The sequence below is a fragment of the Leopardus geoffroyi genome, chromosome A3 (assembly GCF_018350155.1).
Source record: "Leopardus geoffroyi isolate Oge1 chromosome A3, O.geoffroyi_Oge1_pat1.0, whole genome shotgun sequence".
NCBI lineage: Eukaryota > Metazoa > Chordata > Mammalia > Carnivora > Felidae > Leopardus > Leopardus geoffroyi.
The window spans coordinates 118,515,299-118,532,593 of record NC_059336.1 but is presented as its reverse complement, the minus strand read 5'-3'; the positions used below and the strand labels follow the sequence as shown (position 1 = coordinate 118,532,593).

Sequence of the window (17,295 nt, the reverse complement as noted above, 5' to 3'; positions counted from 1 at the left end):
GTGGCAGCCGGGCGGAACTGGTAGGGAGAGCGAGGGAGGGGCCGGGGCCAGGTAGAGCTGCCCTGCGGCGGGGCGAGGAGGGCCGAGATGAGGTGCTGCCGCCTCTGCAGATTCGGTAACTTCCGGCCCCGGTCTCGTTCCCCTGCGTCCGCCGCCGACCCTTCCTACAGCCCCCCCCCCCCCCCCCCCCGGTTCACGGGGCGGCCACGAGGGGCCCTCCGGTTCCTTTCCCGGCTCAGGCCTGCCCCTCCCCCGTGCTTTGCAGACGCGGCCCGCGGCCCCCGGCGGCTTATGCGCGTGGGCCTGGCGCTGATCCTGGTGGGCCACGTGAACCTGCTCCTGGGGGCCGTGCTGCACGGCACCGTCCTGCGACACGTGGCCAATCCCCGCGGCGCCGTCACCCCGGAGTACACCACGGCCAATGTCATCTCCGTGGGCTCGGGGCTGCTGGTGAGCGCGGCGGGGGGCGGGGCCGCGGCTGTGAGGGAGGGGGGCGGGGCGGAGAGAGGCGCGGGCCTCAGGCATTGTATCTTCCAGAGTGTTTCCGTGGGACTTGTGGCCCTCTTGGCATCCAGGAACCTTCTGCGCCCAAGACTGGTGAGGGGATTTTTGGAGCTTTCATGAGGTCTTGAGTCAGGGAAATGAGGACCTGACTCAGCTTCACCTTCAGGTGGGAGGAGGAGCCTCAAATAGAGAAACCAAGGTGTCTTAGCAGTGGGAGAGTCCACCACTCAGCTGCTCACCCTGATCTTCTGCCCCTGCCAGCACTGGGCTCTCCTGGCACTAGCTCTGGTGAACCTCCTCTTGTCTGCTGCCTGCTCCCTGGGCATCCTCCTTGCTGTGTCACTCACTGTGGCCAACGGTGGCCGCCGTCTTATTGCTGACTGCCATCCAGGACTGCTGGATCCTTTGCTACCGATGGACAAGGGGTCTGGACGCACTGACTGCCCGTTTGACCCTACAAGAATCTATGTGAGTGCATGTTTTTTTCAGCCTTTTTGCAGTCTAAGGGCCTTGGTCCTGCCTTTTCAACCACCCCTACTTGCCACTCCTGCCCTGCTCCCTCTCAGTTCCCCACCCTCCCTCTTCACCTTTTAGGATACATCCTTGGCTCTCTGGATCCCTTCTTTGGTCATGTCTGCAGGAGAGGCTGCTCTATCTGGTTACTGCTGTGTGGCTGCACTCACCTTACGTGGGGTTGGGCCCTGCAGGAAGGAAGGGCTTCAGGAGCAGGTAAGGAAGAAGAACAGGAAGGGCTCATTCAAAACAGACTGCCTGTAATTCAGGGCAGGAGTACTAACTCCATCCTCCCCTATAGCTGGAGCAACTGACAGAGCTTGAACTTCCTAAGTGTAAAAGACAGGAAAATGAACAGCTACTGGATCAAAATCAAGAAATCCAGGCATCACAGAAAAGCTGGGCTTAGGACAGGTAATCTATGGAGACTGTGGCCTGGGAAGGCGTGGAGGCAGGGAACCACTCTTAGAACTGGGTCATGTCCCCTGCCAGGCTGCTTGCCCTCTGACCCAGGTTCTCCCTTCTGCGGAACAGGTGCTGATCCAGAGGTTCAGTACACAAGGTTTTCCACCTCCCCAGGATGACATAAAGTTATAATAAAATAACTCTTTTCTTCTACTTGATTATGGTTCCTTTTGGGGGTTAAAGGGCAATGGGCTGATATTGGGGATGACCTTGATCGAAGAAGACAATGGTTTGGTCTGTTATCCACAAGTCTTTAATGAGGGAGAGAACCCAATAACTCTTCCCTGAATTCTATCAGTTACTGAAAGGAAAAGCTGGTGCTAGGTAACCCTCCACACCACTGACTAATGAATTTCAGCACATCCTGGCACACTGGGCTGTGGGAGGTCTGTGGACAAACAGAAGAACAGGAGAGGAACTCAGTGCTAAGAAAAAGCATTCCTTCTATAAGGAAAATCAACCCTATCTTAGTATGGGGAGCAGAGTTCAGGGTTGCACCTGCCTTGTTGACATTCCCACCCACCCTTCTAGTGGTTTCTTATTTTCCTTCAGTGCTATTCTCCCTGTCCCGACCCTTCAAGTCTCCCTCTCTAACCTTGATCGCCATAAGGAACTTATTCCAGTTGTCCTTGTTAACTGCCTTCCCTGGCCGCTTAAATTCAATTTTGTTCCTCAGAATGGGGTATCCTGTGGGGGAAGAAAAAAAGATGAACTGGCATTTGAGGGGGAAAACAAAGAACAATTTAGGAGCAGGAAGTAGAATGTTCGTGGCACCTGGCTGGCTCAATTGGTTGAGCATCTGAGTCTTGATTTTGGTCTAGGTCATGATTTAAGGGTCATGGGGTCGAGCCCCATGTCAGGCTCCATGCTGGCCATGGAGCCTGCTTAAGATTCTCTTTCTCCCTCTCCCTCTGCTCTTCTCCCCTGTGCATACTCTCTCTCAAAGGAAAAAAAAAAAGTTCTGCCTCCTTTACTGAATCACAGTAAGATGTTTTTTTTATTTTTTATTTTTTTTTTTTAACATTTATTCATTTTTTGAAAGACAGAAAGAGACAGAGCACGAGCAGGGGAGGGGCAGAGAGAGGGAGACAAAGAATCCGAAGCAGGCTCCAGGCTCTGAGCTGTCAGCACAGAGTCTGGGAAAACACTTTCTTGAACCTGCTGTTTGCCCCTCCTTTCCACCCACCACAGAACGTTGGGTGCTGTAGGGTTCTGTACCTGTAATGAGGCAGGGTAGTGCCCGAACTCCAGTGCTCGCCGCCACCAGGGAAGCCTCATAGGCACCGCGCTCATCCCGAGGCAGAACCTGCTCCAGCCGCTGGTCCATTGAGACTGTGAGTACCCAGTCTCGAACCTCTTCTCTCTGAGCCTCCTGGGAAGGACAGGGAGCAGCAGCCTCCTCAGCACCAGCTTCCACAGCAGGCAAGTGGAAGGCAGCGAGTTTTACTAAGCTGCTGTCCTGTGCATCATTTTTTACCCATACATGATTCTCCTTGGATGGCGTTCATGATCACCACCTTAGTTTTTTTTCTCTGCTTCTACTTTCGTTGGAGGAACAGTGAGGGCAGAAGCCCTTCCAAAGATGTTGCTAACTCATGGCCATTATAAAGGTTAGGAGGGCCAAAATAAAGTGTCCTCCATTCACAACGTCCTAATACCAGTGAGGCCTCCCATTCTCCAATCTTGTGCCCTTACCGGTACGTGCTGCTTGGCTGGGAGTGGCACCTCAAAGGGAATGTCTGTATCCTGAAAGTCACAGTGGTCAAGGGCATCCAGAGTCCCTTCTTCGATTGCCTGTGGAAGAGTGGGCAGCCATGAGATAGACACAACTTGTGACAGGCAAAACTTCCCACCCTCTGGGCACAGCTTTAGGCTCACATCAGTCAGATCCAGAAAGCGGTTGAGGAAGATGAATGCCATGTTCTCCCAGCCAACTGCCTGCAACAGAGGAAAGTTGCAGGTGGGAGCCAGCAGCTGGGCTTGGATGCTGCTTTTCCAGGATGCAGGGGGAGGAATTCGGGAAGTCACAGGAAAGCGATATCCTCCATAACATCAGCCCCACGCTCAGCTTTGCTCTACCAGAGCACACGGGATAGTCTACCTTCCTTCCTTTTGATTTCCTTAATTCCTCGGCCACACCCTTCCTTGTCCCAGCTCACCTTGGTAGCAATGCCAGCTTCATAGAAGGCCTTGTCTGCAGGTAGTAACTGGGTGTGGCGTAAGAGCGAAACAGAAAGCTGGGCAGCCACAGTTTCCTACAGAGTAAAGTCAAAGCATTATGATCCTGGTATGGAAGGGAGTGAGCTACCAGGCCAGTGATCTTATAACTAAGGCAGAACCAGAACCAGAAAACCAACAATCCGTATTAAATTGGTCTGGATCTCAAGCGGTTCTGGGTCTTAGTTTTTTTTCATGTGCACAAGAGAACTGGGCCTAGATTATTTCTATTATTCAAGTACACACAATAAATATACAATATACTATCATGAGTAGGCTAAAGGTATGTGTATATTGTAAGAGATCAACACAGAAGTTGTGGGATTTGAATGTTTAAGCATAATGAAGGTAGAACTGTGTGGGTAGAGAGCCCTGAGAAGGTCAAAGGAGGAGTCAGGAAGAAAACCATCTCAGCAAGGGTTAAAGATTTCTTTAAACAAGAGAAAGTAGGAAAGAAGTGGATCAAGCTTGAGAATCCAGAATTTAAATTCATTCAACTTCATACATCTAAAGATGTGTCCATAAGACTGGGTGCTACCCCCATCTCACCAGCTGTTTGACACTCTGGGCTGCTGAACGAGTGGCATAGTAGTGAGCAATCAGCAGCATCGTCTCAAACTCCTCATGGGCTGGAGAATTTGCCTCACTAGACTTCACCAGGTTTTCACACTAGAGTAGGAAGACAGCACAGCCTGGGTCAGGGGTCAGAGGAGTGCCAGAGCCACCTGGACAAAGGTGTAGGCCATCTGAAGGTAAAGGTATATGTTATTTATTTATTTTTTATAAATTTTTTTAACGTTTATTTTTGAGAGAGAAAGCCAGAGTGTGGGTGGGGGAGGGGCAGAGAGAGAGGGAGACACAGTATCTGAAGCAGGCTCCAGGCTCTAGGCTCTGAGCTGTCAGCACAGACACAGGGCTCGAACTCATGGACCGCAAGAACATGATCTGAGCCGAAGTCGGTCGCTTAACCGACTGAGCCACCCAGGCGCCCCTAAAGGTATATGTTATAAAAGACGTGAGGACAGGGACAGGCAGAGTGGTTTTTTCACTCTGTTGTGGACCCGACTTCCTCACCAAGTTGAAGAGCACATCCCGAAGATCAGCCCAGTTGTGATAGGCCTCAGCACTGTTGGTCCCTGGTGAGCTCACCATGTCCGTGAAGATCCTTTTGTAGATGTTGAAATTCTAGAGGTAATGGGGAAAGGTAATGGGGAAAGGAGAGCTGAGTGAGAAGGGATAACTAGAAGAGAAAGTACACATGGGCCCAAAAAGGAAACCAGGCTTTAAGTGTGTGGGGGGGAGCGGGGAGGAGCTAGGGGAGAGTGATGAAGAAAGTGTCGATCATTTTCAGAGAAAAGAAGAATAAGAAAATGACTTTCTTACCAATTGGTGCTTTGAGTGTGGGCAAACAGGTGAATGTGAATGCAGTCACGGTGTTAATGGGCTGATATTCTAGAGAGCTGGGATGCTCAGACAGGAGAGCAATGTTTAGTCTCTTTAGGAAGTTAATGAGGCCCCAGAGGTGTGTCCAGGATTCATCTCTGAAAGACTGTTCCTGCATTAGCTAATAGTATGAGGATGCTGTTGAATGCTTCCTCAGATGGTAAATCCTGCGAGGCTGTACATTTCAGAAGAGGCTGGCGGGAGAAGGGGGGCTGTCTCTGGGCATGATGCTTTCAAGTTTTTTTGTTTGTTTGTTTTAATGTTTATTTTTGAAAGAGACAGAGACAGCATGCAAGTGGGTTAGGGGCAGAGAGAGAGGGAGACACAGAATCCGAAGTGAGCTCCAGGCTCCGAGCTGTCAGCACAGAGCCCTATGTGGGGCTCGAACTCACGAGCTGTGAGATCATGACCTGAGCCAAAGTCGGGGCGCTCAACCCCTCAACCGACTGAGCCACCCAGGCGCCCCAAGGGCATGACGCTCTCTTAAAAGAATCCTTTGAGAAGACCATTCCTAAGGGAATGGGTGGTTCTGAGGAGAAGGTAACAACTTCCTTGAGGGGAACATTCACCCCAAGAAGCAGGCGGGTACCTGTGGGTTAGCAGGGGCTCCGTGCTGCACATACAGGGCCAGTGCCTGGCCATAGTCACCCTCTCGGATCAGGTGAGTCGCATACAAAGCCACATACTTGTGCAGAATCTTGTAGTTCTGTCCCGGGGATGGAGGAAAAGCATGGGGAAGTTGGAATCAGTAAGAGCAGACAGTGAGGGTGGGGTGGTGACTTGAGGCCGTGGATTTGTTTAGGAGGCCAAGGCATATGCAAGCCAGGCCCAGCTAGGCCTCTGACCCCAGTTTCAAGAGTGTGGAAGACTGACTCTCTGATGCTGGTTAGGGATCTCTGGGGTTGGGCTTTGGAGGAATTAAGAGAGAGACAGCTCTGGGCAAGTGGAGCCAAGGGAAATGTCTAGAAGGGCTGGGGATGGGAGAAAGAGCAATACCTGCTTGGTGGCCGTTTCAATGCACTTGTCCCATTGGCCCTGCTCCACATACAGGTCCAAAGCAGCTACCACATCCACACCCACCAGCTAGGGATCAGTGGAAAAGACAGAGTAAGAGGCCAGATGACATGAGCGGGGAAAGGAGGGAGAGAATCTCTTGAGTCTCCATGCATTCTCCCTCTTGCTAACTCTCTGCCAGTCTCACCGAGTCCACTTTGCCCTGGTTCTTGAGGAACTCTTTATAATGCTCGTCCACATAGTCTTCATACCTGTGAAGATGTGCAGAGATCTAGCACTGCACGGTCCCGGGATGCACACCCTTCCCATGAGAACTTCCTCTCTTTACAAAAGGAAGTAAAAGAATTTCCCAGTAGAAGGGGTCAGAAGCTTACCGGGGATCTAACTCCTTGGCCACACGCTTGGCCTTGTTCCACTCCTCACCCTCAATGAAAGCATCGATCGCTTCCTTGACTAAGTCCAAGTTCAGATAGAGCTCTGCAGCCTGCACAGTGGGGAAAATGGAGCTCGGAGACCAGCTTTCTCCTCTGTTTCTGCAGAACTGCATGGGACACTGCCAGGAGCCCACCTCACACACCCTCCTGGGTGCAGCTGGTACTGTTCCACCCCTCTCTGTGGAATCTACTACTTCAGTCCCAGCACTCTACTTACTGCACTGTACTTCCTGATTCCAGTCAGCTGGGGTCCCACAGCCCGAACTACTTCCAGACTGCGCTGAGGAGGCAGAAACTTGATGGCGAGTTCAGCTGCCTGAGCGGTTGAACGGAAGATGACAATGGGTAGGAGAGACAAATACTGCTGGGCACCCTCAGCCTGATCTGTTTTTTCCTTCCAGTTGTCGACGGTCTCTCTAGCACTCGCCTTCACCTTCTACCCTCCTGGGCAAAGCCTGTCTCACGGTCCATCAGAGCCTTTAAATGACCATCAGTGGACCTATCTGTTCCTCTCAGCTCCTGCTCTGTCACATACTCCCTTTGATGTCTGAGGTCACTGCATTTGGTCCTGCCATGTCTGACAAACTGGTTTCTCGAGTTCTTTGTCACAAACAGAATCTTGGTGGTGCAGGTATAGTGAAAGAAGGAATTCTGCAACTGTTTGTGCTGGGCTTTTCTAAGACTCAGTTTCTTCACCCATAAGAGTGATGGTTGGTCCAGATTTGTATTGTCCAGAACAGAAGCCACTAGTCACATGTGGCTAGTCCCAACTTAGATGTGCTATCAGCTTAAATACACACTGGGTTTCAAAGACTTAGTATGAAAGAAGGAATGTAAAATATCTCAATAAATTGAGATAAATAAATATCAATAATATAAGCAATCAATAAAATATTGAGTTGAAATGAGTTTAATGTTGAAATGAGTTTAGATATATTTGGTTAGGTAAAATATAATTACTTTCTTGTATTTCTTTTTACTTGAGTATGGCTACTAGGAAAATTTTTTTTTTTTTAAACTTTATTCACTTTCTTGAGAGACAGAGTGAGCATGAGCGGGGGAGGGGCAGAGAAAGAGGGGGACACAGAATCCAAAGCAGGCTACAGGCTCTGAGCATTTGGAACAGAGCCTGACGCAGGGCTTGAACCCACAAACCATGAGATTATGACCTGGGCTGAAGTCAGATGCTCAACCGACTGAGCCACCCAGGCGCCCCGGCTACTAGGAAATTTTAAATTTACATGTGTGATTTACCTTTGTGACTTGCATTTTATTTCTATTGGACAGTGATGCTCTAGATGATCGTGGAGACACCTTCCAACCCTAAAACTCAGTAATTCTACAAATCCGAGCGTTCTATACATTTACTCTATTTCCACTGTGATGCTGACGTCCTCACCAGATTTTAATTTCCATGTACATAGTCCAGTTTTAGCTACAGTCTATGCTAATCCTCCTGGTCTTTCCCCCACCTATATATGCCTCACTTCACCTGCCAAACCCTTCAAAACTTAAAGTGCCCCATCCAGGAAGCTAATTTGCAGAAGGTATAGCCATGCACAGATGCCAATAAACAATGCTCCAGGGTAAAATATAGCAGATGCTTAATAAACACTTGCTGGTTAAATCTGCTAAATTTTGCATAACCAACCATCAGTCCTTTCTACTCCCCCCGCCTCCCCCCGCCAACGTCTAGGGGCTATTCAATTACAAGTCCTCAGAAACCAGAGGGAAATTCTGCAGAAGAATCATCACACCAATTTTATTTAGGAAGCTGAATCAATCTCACCCCATTCACAACTCTGAATCTACGATGCATCATTTAAAACTTCACACGTACCCCAATTTCTAAGATATTAAAATGCAATTATATATGTTTTAGAGTTGATGAAACATACTGGTTTGACTTAATCTGCTAGATGCTTCTCTTCAGGAGCTGCTGGGTAGAGGAGGAGCCTCTGCTTTCTTCATGGCCTCCATCCTCCCTCACAGAGCCTACCTGACCCCTCCCAGCCCAGAGGTCCCATCCTTCTCTGAACCCCAACTTGGATCGCACCCTTTAAGTCTTCACTGAGATACACAACTGAGCCGCGTTAGTCTGACTTCCCCAATTTCTGGCCATTAGGGTTCTGCCTTAGAACCCCCCTTTTACAGCTTTCATTGCTCTAGCATCTCATAAGCACTCAGTAGATCTCTGCTGCTTGAGTAAAAACGAAAGACACAGAAGGAGAAAGAGGAATGTCCGAGGGGGAATGCTGAGTGTGAGGGCGGCCCGGGAAGCGGAAGGCCAAGGAAGGGTGTAGCAGGTCTTACCTTCATCCAGCACTTTTCCATCAGGCTGCTGCTTCCTGAGTCCCGCACCTTGAGGTAGCAGTCGACGGCACGGCTATACTCTCCAGCCTGTTCCCACTGTCGAGCTTGTTCCACTAGCCCCTCCATACCCCTGATGAAATGAGAATACACATGACCAGGAACAGGACAGGCAGTGTGGCCTATCCTGTGCATACTGTGTGACCCACCCTGCCAACACTTGCTGCCTCCCGCCTTCATACCTGGCCCCCTTCTTGGTAGCTTCCCGCTCATACTCTTCCTGCAGAGCCTCCAGCTGGCCCGGCACATAATCCTTGCAGATCCGCAGGGCATCGCTCCATAATCCAGCCTCCTGCTCAGATTTCCAGGTATCAGGGAAGCAGAGGCAGGCATGACAGCTTCCCACTGCCACACAGGTGCTGTGGGCCACTGATCCCTGGGTCCTTGGACCTCTCTTCTCCTTCTTGTCTCCTTCTTCCTCCCCAGTGCTAACTTTCTGGATCTCTCCTAGTAGCAGGGGTTGGTGTAGTACTCTCTGGGTTCTCATACCCTCTCCCCTTCCCTCATGGCTCTGAATCCAGTGCCCCACCTTATAAAAATTGAGGGCCAGGCCCGGTCTCTGGGCCCGAAGCAGCAGCCCTTCTGCTTTCTGAAAGTCCTTCTCCTCCAAGGCCCCCCGGGCCTGCCCCACGAGCACCTCGGCGACGCTGTCTGGATCGTGGGCCTCGGCCACACGCTGAGCTGCCTCCCAATCCTGGTTATGGACAAACCTGCTCCCAGATGAGGACACAGGAGAGGCTAAGTGTAGGACTGACGCCTCAACAGTGGGAGGCAAACAGCCATGCCACTGAGGGGAGGATAGAAGATTTATCGGTACGCAGTTCAGAGGAAGGTGAAGGGGACCATGCGAGGTCCTGGGACTGCGCCTGGGAGGTCAGGATTAAAGAATTTATGGGGTAACTCACATGAGAACTGCTTCCTTGGGTTTACCAGCCCTGATGAATTCAGCTTCAGCCTCTTCAAATTTACCCTGTAGGGACAGAAGGGCAGCTGTACATGATGAGAAGCAGATTGCCATCACAGGCAGCCACGAGAGGGGAGGAGGTCAGGGTCAAAAGCAATGGAGAGGGATCACATCCATACCTCATCCTCCAGGTACATAGCATATCGGAGATGAATCTCAGGGGTTTTGTGCTTGAGGGCCAGCCGAGAGAGTTCAAAAGCAAATTCAAAGGAGCTGAAATGGAAGGTGCAAATAAGGTCTGCCTACTCAGTACTTCATTTTATAAGAGAAGAAGACAAACAGGGCAAGAGAAAACAGAAAGGGCAAGGATGGGGGGAGGAAAAAGGACAAATGAAGAAAGGTAATCCATATGAAGTGATAGAGAAGCACAGAGAAATGTAAAGGAAGATGTGGATCAGGAGACACTTGGAAAAGGCTGTGTGTCCCGAGACCAGCTGATGTTAGGAGCACGGGACCGGCATGAGGCAGGGGACAGGAGTGAGCTTCACAGCACAACAGCTGCCAGGGTAGCAAGGGCTCCTCGTTCTCCCACCACCTCCTCCTGAGCCACAACTTCATTAGCAGAAAAACAGTCTCTCAAGAATGAGTAAGACGACCCTCAGCAATCTGATTTGATACAGGATTATTACTGGTCTTCCGTAACATTTACTTAAGAAAAGCGTTTTGCATTTAATAGAATCATACTTCCATTCCTCAAGTAAGTTACTGGCTTAGTGCACTTTAGCTTTAAAAGCTGTTCTCTCTGGGGCACCTGGCTGGCTCAGACAGTAGAGTGAGAGACTCTTGATCTCGGGGTTGTGAGACTGAGCCCCATGTTTAGAACAGTTAAACAAACGCTCATCTGAGCCCCCAAGAAATAGGAGCAGAGCTACTAATTCATTCTTGCCTCTCCATCAAGTTCTACCAAGGATCTCTTCGCTCTTGCCTCAGTTTTTAGAAATGCTTCTCAGTTATACAACAACTTTTCTTGTCTATACAGAGGATCTGACTGGAATGGGGCCAGTGGAGAGAAGACTTAGGGCCTCACCAGTTGTCAGCAGCGTGGTCAATAGCAGCTTCCAGGAGTCCCAGCTTATTAAGCAGTCTAACTGCAGACTCTCCTCCCAGGCTCTTTGCCCACAGATAGGCCACGTGTTTGTGGGCATTAGTGCCTCCATGAGCCTTGGCCACCTGTGAAGCAAAGCCACTTGGCAATCCTCCCATGCAGGGACACATGGCTGCTCCCTTCTCACCTCTGACCTGACTTCAGCTTTGACAAGGATCAAGTATTTCTACTAGAACAGCAGGGAGAGGCCTAAGTTTCAGGGTCTATTAACCTGCTTAGGGTCCAAGGATGAGTTTTAGGTAGTCTACAAACCCTTCATATTACATGTGAAATTTTGCCGATAGGTGTGGACATTTTTCAAAGATACCCACTACTAGTTCAGAATTAGTCACTTGAGAGTGGGAAAGAGGGGTGGCCATATCCCCAGTGTGAACTGGACTCCTTACCCGGTAGGCCTCCTCCCAAAGCCCATTGGAGCGGTACATGTTCACTGTTGCCTTCCACTCCTGAGCCTCGAGGTAGTGATACTCAGCCTCCTGCAGTCGGCCTTCAGCCTCCAGCTCCTGGGGAAAGGTAGGGTCAGGATGGAGAGAGGGGGCCATGGAGCCTGTTTGGGGGAGATATGGGCAGAGACAAGAGAAGGGCTCACCTTGCCCAGGTGGAGGTGTGTGTCACTGAGGAGATCTGGGTGGTGCTTCCCTACCAGGCGGATCATATCATCATACAACTTGTGCTTTTTGAACATGGTGATGGCAAGATCAGGCTCTTCCACTGTCACGTAGAGCCTGGGGATGGGAGATACACCTGGGGCCTCCTAGACCCAGATTCCTGCCACCAGAGTCATTCCTAAGAGACCCTGTCACTGCCTTCTAGGCAGAGGGCACTTATCCTTAGACACCTTCCTCCCTGCAGCCCTGAAGCCTCCTCCCACACCCGCTCTGGGGCCGCAGCTCACCTTTCGGCCTCACGGTACTTGCCCTGCTTCTCCATCTCCTGAGCCTGGGTGATGTACAGCACTGACACGTCTTCTGGTCTCATGCACTTCATCGCCAGCTGTGCAGACACACAGAGCCAGAGTAGCCTCTGGTGCCAGTTTCCAAGGGAAGCAGAGGGATATGCAGAGCAGCCCAGGAAGCTGGACTCTGGGGCAACGAGTCTTCTCAGGAACTCTGAACTTTCCCAACAACCACAGGAGTTTGGTTACTGTTGCTTTCCTAGTCATTCCAGGGAACTCCAAGTCCATAAGGAGCAAAGTAAGTACTACATTCTGCTCAGGCAGAAGGGTCAGAGATGCCCTGTGCTGGGGGCATCCATCCCCATTCCCATATTCCCACTGTATCCACCGGGTTCAGGAAACAGATGCGAAACAAAGTCTATCTGTGACCAGGGCTTGGGGAGTGGTGTTTCAGATGCCCCAGCTCCTGAGCCCATCATGCCCGCTTCAGAATTACAGGTTTGGGAACAAGGGCCTCTTCATCCTTGCCTTTGCCTGTGGCTAGGGATCAAGGTTCTCCTGACTTCATTCTGGTACTCTTTCTCAGCTTTCAGGGAACCCAGTGAAGGAGGAGATCAGAGACCAAAGAAAGTGGCAACAGGCGCTGAGAGGTGGGATTCTCTGATGAACGCTACCCCTCCCTCTACCTTGTGGGCTTGCTCCCAGCGGCCAGCCTGAGTGTACATGTCGATTGCATCTTTTGTCCGGTCTCCTTTGATGTAGAGCTCCTCGGCAATCTGTGGTTGAGAGAGGTAGACACAAAAGGCCAAGAGCAACAGAGTTAAAGCAGCCTGCGAGGGAAGGAAAGAACAAGCCTCAGCTGGGATGGAGGAGACCTGGGGATACTACTATTGTATAATAACAGAGAAGAAAAGGTGACAATGGGGGTCTCACACCTTCTACTGTTTTGAAAAAAAAAACAAGACTAGCCCAAACCAGAATGGGGAAGATGGGAGCTTAAAAGGGCTGTCGGTTAAGCATCCAACTCTTGATTTCAGCTCTGGTCATGATCTCATGGTTCGTGAGATGAGCCCCGCATCCGGCTCTGTGCTCCCAGCACGGAGCCTGCTTGGAATTCTCTCTCTTCTCTTTCTGCCCCTCCCCTGCTCTCTGTCTCTCAAAATAAATGAATAAACATTAAAAAATAAATAAATAAAAGGGTCTCCCATTTCTGCAATGTAAGGCAATTCTACACTGTAACTATGATGGAGTTACCATGAAGAATCACTCATGCTAGCATAGGAAGAGAGCTGGACACTAGCTTTATATATTTGGGAGAGGAGTCTGTGTCATGATGGAATGAAGGAAGGGCAGTAAACTGCTTTCTTCCCACTCAGGTGGCTGATGCAGCTGGGACCCAGGAAGAAGGACATGGTGAGGTAGCCCCCACTTCCTGTTCTGGGTTCTCTCTTTATTAATCCTGTACTGCGTTGCCTCAGGCTGAAGGAAGGGACTCTTCCTCACCTCATACTCCTGCAGAGATGCATAGTGCTGGGCCACACGGGGATAGTATTTGGACGCAGTGTTCTGGTCCTGTAGATCTAATATATAAATTGCCTTCTTCCACTGGCGGGCACCCAGGGCAGCCTCAATTGCTTTAATGGAGCACCTGGCATAGTTGGGAAAGGCACACGTATGTATGAGGAAAGAGGAAGACAGATGGAGGTAGGGAGACACCTCAAGCATACTTCAACCTACACTTTGTGATCTCTCTTCTTCTAGGCCTGGGTGCCCTTACTTGCCCCATCACCTTGCACCCCTTTACCTGGCTTCAATGTAGTGATTAATGGCTGCATCAAGCTGCTTCTGCTGCACCAAGTGATCCCCCCATGCCTCTTCCAGTCGCACCACTTCCACTGGGAATGCCAATCGAGCCAGCTCCACCGCTGCCAGAGACAGTGTGCTCGGTTAAGACTTCTGGGGATGGGACTCAGGAAAAGAAAGACAGGAAAATGGGGTGTGGAAAACAGGTGAAGTGGAGGAATGGAGAACTGAGCCGGTCAACCTGAACAGATGCACAAAATAGGTGCCAGGGGTCTGTCTGAGCAAGTAACACTGAAGACTGGATTGGTGGTGGTAGTACCTTTCATGAATGCATTGCCTTTACAGTAGCACTCCAGGGCCCGCTGTGGATTTCGAATCTTCTCAAAGAGATCACCTGCCTAGTAACACATACCACATTACTACAATGATAGCCCTACCACCCAAAGAATCAAGTATCAGCCCCCAAAGGAGGAGAATCTGCAACCAGTCACAGAGGGCTATGTACTCCAGGACTCCTTGGGTAGGAGGGGGCACTGGGCCCTGGAGATAAGGGACAGGAATGGGAAGCCAGCCATACCCTTTCATACAGTTCCCCCTTGATAAGGGCTGCAGTGATATGTTCTACCAGCTCCGTGTTGGCTAACAGTTCCTCCCGGGTCAGCACCAGTCGCGCAGCTTTGGCAGGGAGCCCAGCTTTGAGGTAGAGGCTGATGGCTGCTAGTCCATCCCCTTGGCTCTCCTGTAGTTCACCTGCTCGCTCCTCTTGCTGAGTGTCCATCAGCCACTGGTAGTAACCCCGGCGCAGCTTCTCCAGGGCTGGGTGCCCCTGGACATGCAACAGAGAGGCAAGAGGAGTCACATCCCTCCTTCCTGCCCTGCTGCTTCCCATGCTTCTACAATCCCACTGTGACAACGGAAATCCTCCTGGTCACCAATGTCCTAACTTCCAGCCCCAACCTTGTTCCAGTTGCTATAGCCTCCTTGACGAGAGGTTTCTGATATTGGTGGAACTGAGTTGTGGGCACTGTGGAGAAGACAGAGCTGGTAGTACCTTGGCTTGAGCCACTGCGATACACTCATCCCAACGATGTAGCTCCTGGTACATGTCCATGGCCTCCTCAACGGCATTCTAGGGGAACCCAGGCAGAGCAAAGAGGGGCACCAGGAAGACATGAGGATCAGAAATCACAGGCTCTCCTTAGCCTCGCTAAGATGCCAGCCCATGTGGATTAAAAGCCTCATCCTCTACTTATGCACAAGCGGAGGTGGGTTTATTATGAAATTAAGAGACGCTTATGCCTCAGGGCACCTTAGTTGCAGAGCCCCCATTCCAAGGTATTTTTTCTTAAAGAGGGCTCCTCAAATTGTGTAAGCTTCAGGCCCCACAAACCTGGATCTACCTCTGTGCACTAGAATTGCCAGGACAGGCTCTGGAGTATAGGGGGAGATGGCAGACAGTCGATGAAAGAAAAACGTAACTGTAAGGACTAACGCAGAGGGGTAAGTAAGCATTTAACTGTACAAACCTGTCTAAGTGCTCTCCCCCAGTGCTCTTCCCTCAGTTTGTTTTGCTTCCCCCCGACCCTGGTCCCCTCTTCAATCTGGTCCCCCTTCTCCCCATCACCTGTTCCAAGAAGATCATTTCAGCCAGCTTGTAGTTCTTTTCCAGCATGGCTAGGCGTGCTCGGACCTGGTAGAAGTCTGTTCCTTCTCCACCCTGTGGGGAGGAAGAAGGTTCTGGTTATTCTGCTGCTGCAGGAGCCATTCTGTCTGCGTGAGCCTAGACAGGAAGGCTAGAGAGATGAGGAAGCTGAAAGATTTAGAAGCTGAAAAACTTCATGGGGCTTAGTGGAAGAGGTCTGGCAAGCAATTCCAGAGTGGTCCGACTCGAGGGTGGAGGTGGGATGGCCGGCCAGAACAGAGGAAAAGAGCCATGGCTGGAAAGCTAGGGATCAGGGTGCTGAGCATGAAGAGAAATCTCAGCTTGAGAGACTGAATGATTCAGGAGGATAATACTTGCATATTCCCGAGACACTTGATCTGCAATCTCATTGGTCTTGTGCAGGAATCGAGCTTTTGCTACATGGCCCAAAGCAGAAAAGCACCTGTAGTATGGAAGCAATAATGGTAATAAGCAGTATTAGTACAGAATCATCATGAATTCACTGGCTCAGCAGATATATACTGAACATTGATTATGTGCCAGACACTATTTTTGCCACTTGAGACACAAGAGGGTAAGATAGATGAGGGCCTTACTCTCAGGGAATTTAGTTTGTAGGGGAAACAAATAATTAGCAAACAAACAAAGGTATTTCAAAGAATGAAAAGGAAAATAAAGTAGTGTGATATCACATATAGACAGTAGTCGGAGAAGGCCTGGGGAGCCGACATTTGAGTTGAGATCTACTATAAGAAAAAGTCAGTCACGGTGAGATGGGGAAAAATTATTCCAGACAGAGGGAACAGTGAGTGTAAAGGTGCGATGGCCAGAGTGAGTTTGGGGTGCTCAACGGGCAGCTGGAGACTAATGAGCAAATAGGTACCTGGTATAAGAAGGAAGCAGAAGCCATATACTGTTGGGCCTTAGGACACGGCAAGGAGTATGGGTCTTATACTAAGTACAACTGGAAGGTTCTGAGCAAAAAAAAAAAAAAAAAAAAAAAAAAAAAAAAGACATAATCTAATTTGTGGTTTAAAAAGTCACCTGAGCTCTCACGGAATGATGAACGGATGGTAGGGGTGTAAGAAGAGTATCAGTGAGACTAATTAAGAGGCGTCTGCGGGGCGCCTGGGTGGCGCAGTCGGTTAAGCGTCCGACTTCAGCCAGGTCACGATCTCGCGGTCCGTGAGTTCGAGCCCCGCATCGGGCTCTGGGCTGATGGCTCAGAGCCTGGAGCCTGTTTCCGATTCTGTGTCTCCCTCTCTCTCTGCCCCTCCCCCGTTCATGCTCTGTCTCTCTCTGTCCCAAAAATAAATAAACGTTGAAAAAAAAAAAAAAAAAAAAAAAGAGGCGTCTGCGACACTGCAGGTAGGAGAGGTGTGGTCTGTTCTAGGGTGGAGACAGTAGAGCTGGACAGTGAGAGATCCAGGGTATGTTCTGAAGATGCTGGGTCAGAGCCCCTGGGACTAGCTGGCAGCCTAGCTGGGAAAGAAGGGACACAGGACTCCCACACAAAATGGCAGCAACAGACGTTTACTGTGCACTTTGCACAGATTCTCTTACTTTCTTCACTGCCACCATGGTTTTCTTTACCACTCAATAAGGTAAATTCTATTATTACCCCCATTTTACATACAGGAAATTGAGAAACCAAGGCTTGGAAAGGATAACTGAACTGCAGGTTATACAAGCTGGTAAATGGAGACAAGACAACTCGAAGTCTGGAGACCCAAGTCTGTCCTACTAACTACACTCCTAATTCATGTTTGTAAATACACAGTGATGCATGGATTGGAGGATATGGGTGTTAAAACTCTGAAATGGCACCTAGTTACAAGAAGGGGAAGCAAAAGCAGTAAAAGACATACTCTTAGAACCCAGGACAGAAGAATGTTTGGAATAACT

At 50.0% G+C, this 17,295-nt stretch overlaps 2 protein-coding genes and 1 long non-coding RNA gene across 4 annotated transcripts in view; 2 read left to right on the top strand and 1 right to left on the bottom strand.

Moving 5' to 3' along the window:
* Positions 1–2: 2 nt before the first annotated feature.
* Positions 3–1,635, top strand: KRTCAP3 (keratinocyte associated protein 3). The gene is made up of 7 exons (XM_045447358.1): positions 3–115; positions 266–450; positions 538–597; positions 766–972; positions 1,099–1,233; positions 1,319–1,431; positions 1,552–1,635. The coding sequence occupies exons 1-6, from the start codon at positions 88–90 to the stop codon at positions 1,424–1,426; spliced, it is 723 nt and encodes a 240-aa protein (XP_045303314.1). The 5' UTR covers positions 3–87; the 3' UTR covers positions 1,427–1,431; positions 1,552–1,635.
* Positions 1,636–1,712: 77 nt separating this feature from the next.
* Positions 1,713–17,295, bottom strand: part of IFT172 (intraflagellar transport 172) — a 34,147-nt gene continuing 18,564 nt past the window's right edge. For both annotated transcript variants that reach the window (XM_045447345.1, XM_045447344.1), the window contains 30 exons: positions 15,748–15,832; positions 15,352–15,444; positions 14,779–14,856; positions 14,305–14,553; positions 14,047–14,125; positions 13,729–13,849; positions 13,428–13,572; positions 12,611–12,700; positions 11,925–12,022; positions 11,619–11,754; positions 11,416–11,532; positions 10,952–11,094; positions 10,044–10,137; positions 9,866–9,930; positions 9,490–9,670; positions 9,143–9,252; positions 8,904–9,033; positions 6,808–6,906; positions 6,531–6,640; positions 6,344–6,407; positions 6,139–6,225; positions 5,732–5,848; positions 4,774–4,884; positions 4,249–4,368; positions 3,642–3,737; positions 3,361–3,420; positions 3,178–3,276; positions 2,701–2,854; positions 2,078–2,169; positions 1,713–1,870 (listed from right to left, as the gene is read on the bottom strand). In XM_045447345.1, coding sequence (XP_045303301.1) covers positions 1,781–1,870; positions 2,078–2,169; positions 2,701–2,854; positions 3,178–3,276; positions 3,361–3,420; positions 3,642–3,737; positions 4,249–4,368; positions 4,774–4,884; positions 5,732–5,848; positions 6,139–6,225; positions 6,344–6,407; positions 6,531–6,640; positions 6,808–6,906; positions 8,904–9,033; positions 9,143–9,252; positions 9,490–9,670; positions 9,866–9,930; positions 10,044–10,137; positions 10,952–11,094; positions 11,416–11,532; positions 11,619–11,754; positions 11,925–12,022; positions 12,611–12,700; positions 13,428–13,572; positions 13,729–13,849; positions 14,047–14,125; positions 14,305–14,553; positions 14,779–14,856; positions 15,352–15,444; positions 15,748–15,832 — 3,313 coding nt within the window. In that variant the 3' untranslated portion in view covers positions 1,713–1,780. The remainder of the gene's footprint in view (positions 1,871–2,077; positions 2,170–2,700; positions 2,855–3,177; positions 3,277–3,360; positions 3,421–3,641; positions 3,738–4,248; positions 4,369–4,773; positions 4,885–5,731; positions 5,849–6,138; positions 6,226–6,343; positions 6,408–6,530; positions 6,641–6,807; positions 6,907–8,903; positions 9,034–9,142; positions 9,253–9,489; positions 9,671–9,865; positions 9,931–10,043; positions 10,138–10,951; positions 11,095–11,415; positions 11,533–11,618; positions 11,755–11,924; positions 12,023–12,610; positions 12,701–13,427; positions 13,573–13,728; positions 13,850–14,046; positions 14,126–14,304; positions 14,554–14,778; positions 14,857–15,351; positions 15,445–15,747; positions 15,833–17,295) is intronic.
* Positions 11,089–12,617, top strand: LOC123581334. The gene is made up of 3 exons (XR_006703710.1): positions 11,089–11,542; positions 11,882–12,222; positions 12,511–12,617. It is a non-coding gene; the product is annotated as an uncharacterized LOC123581334 (long non-coding RNA).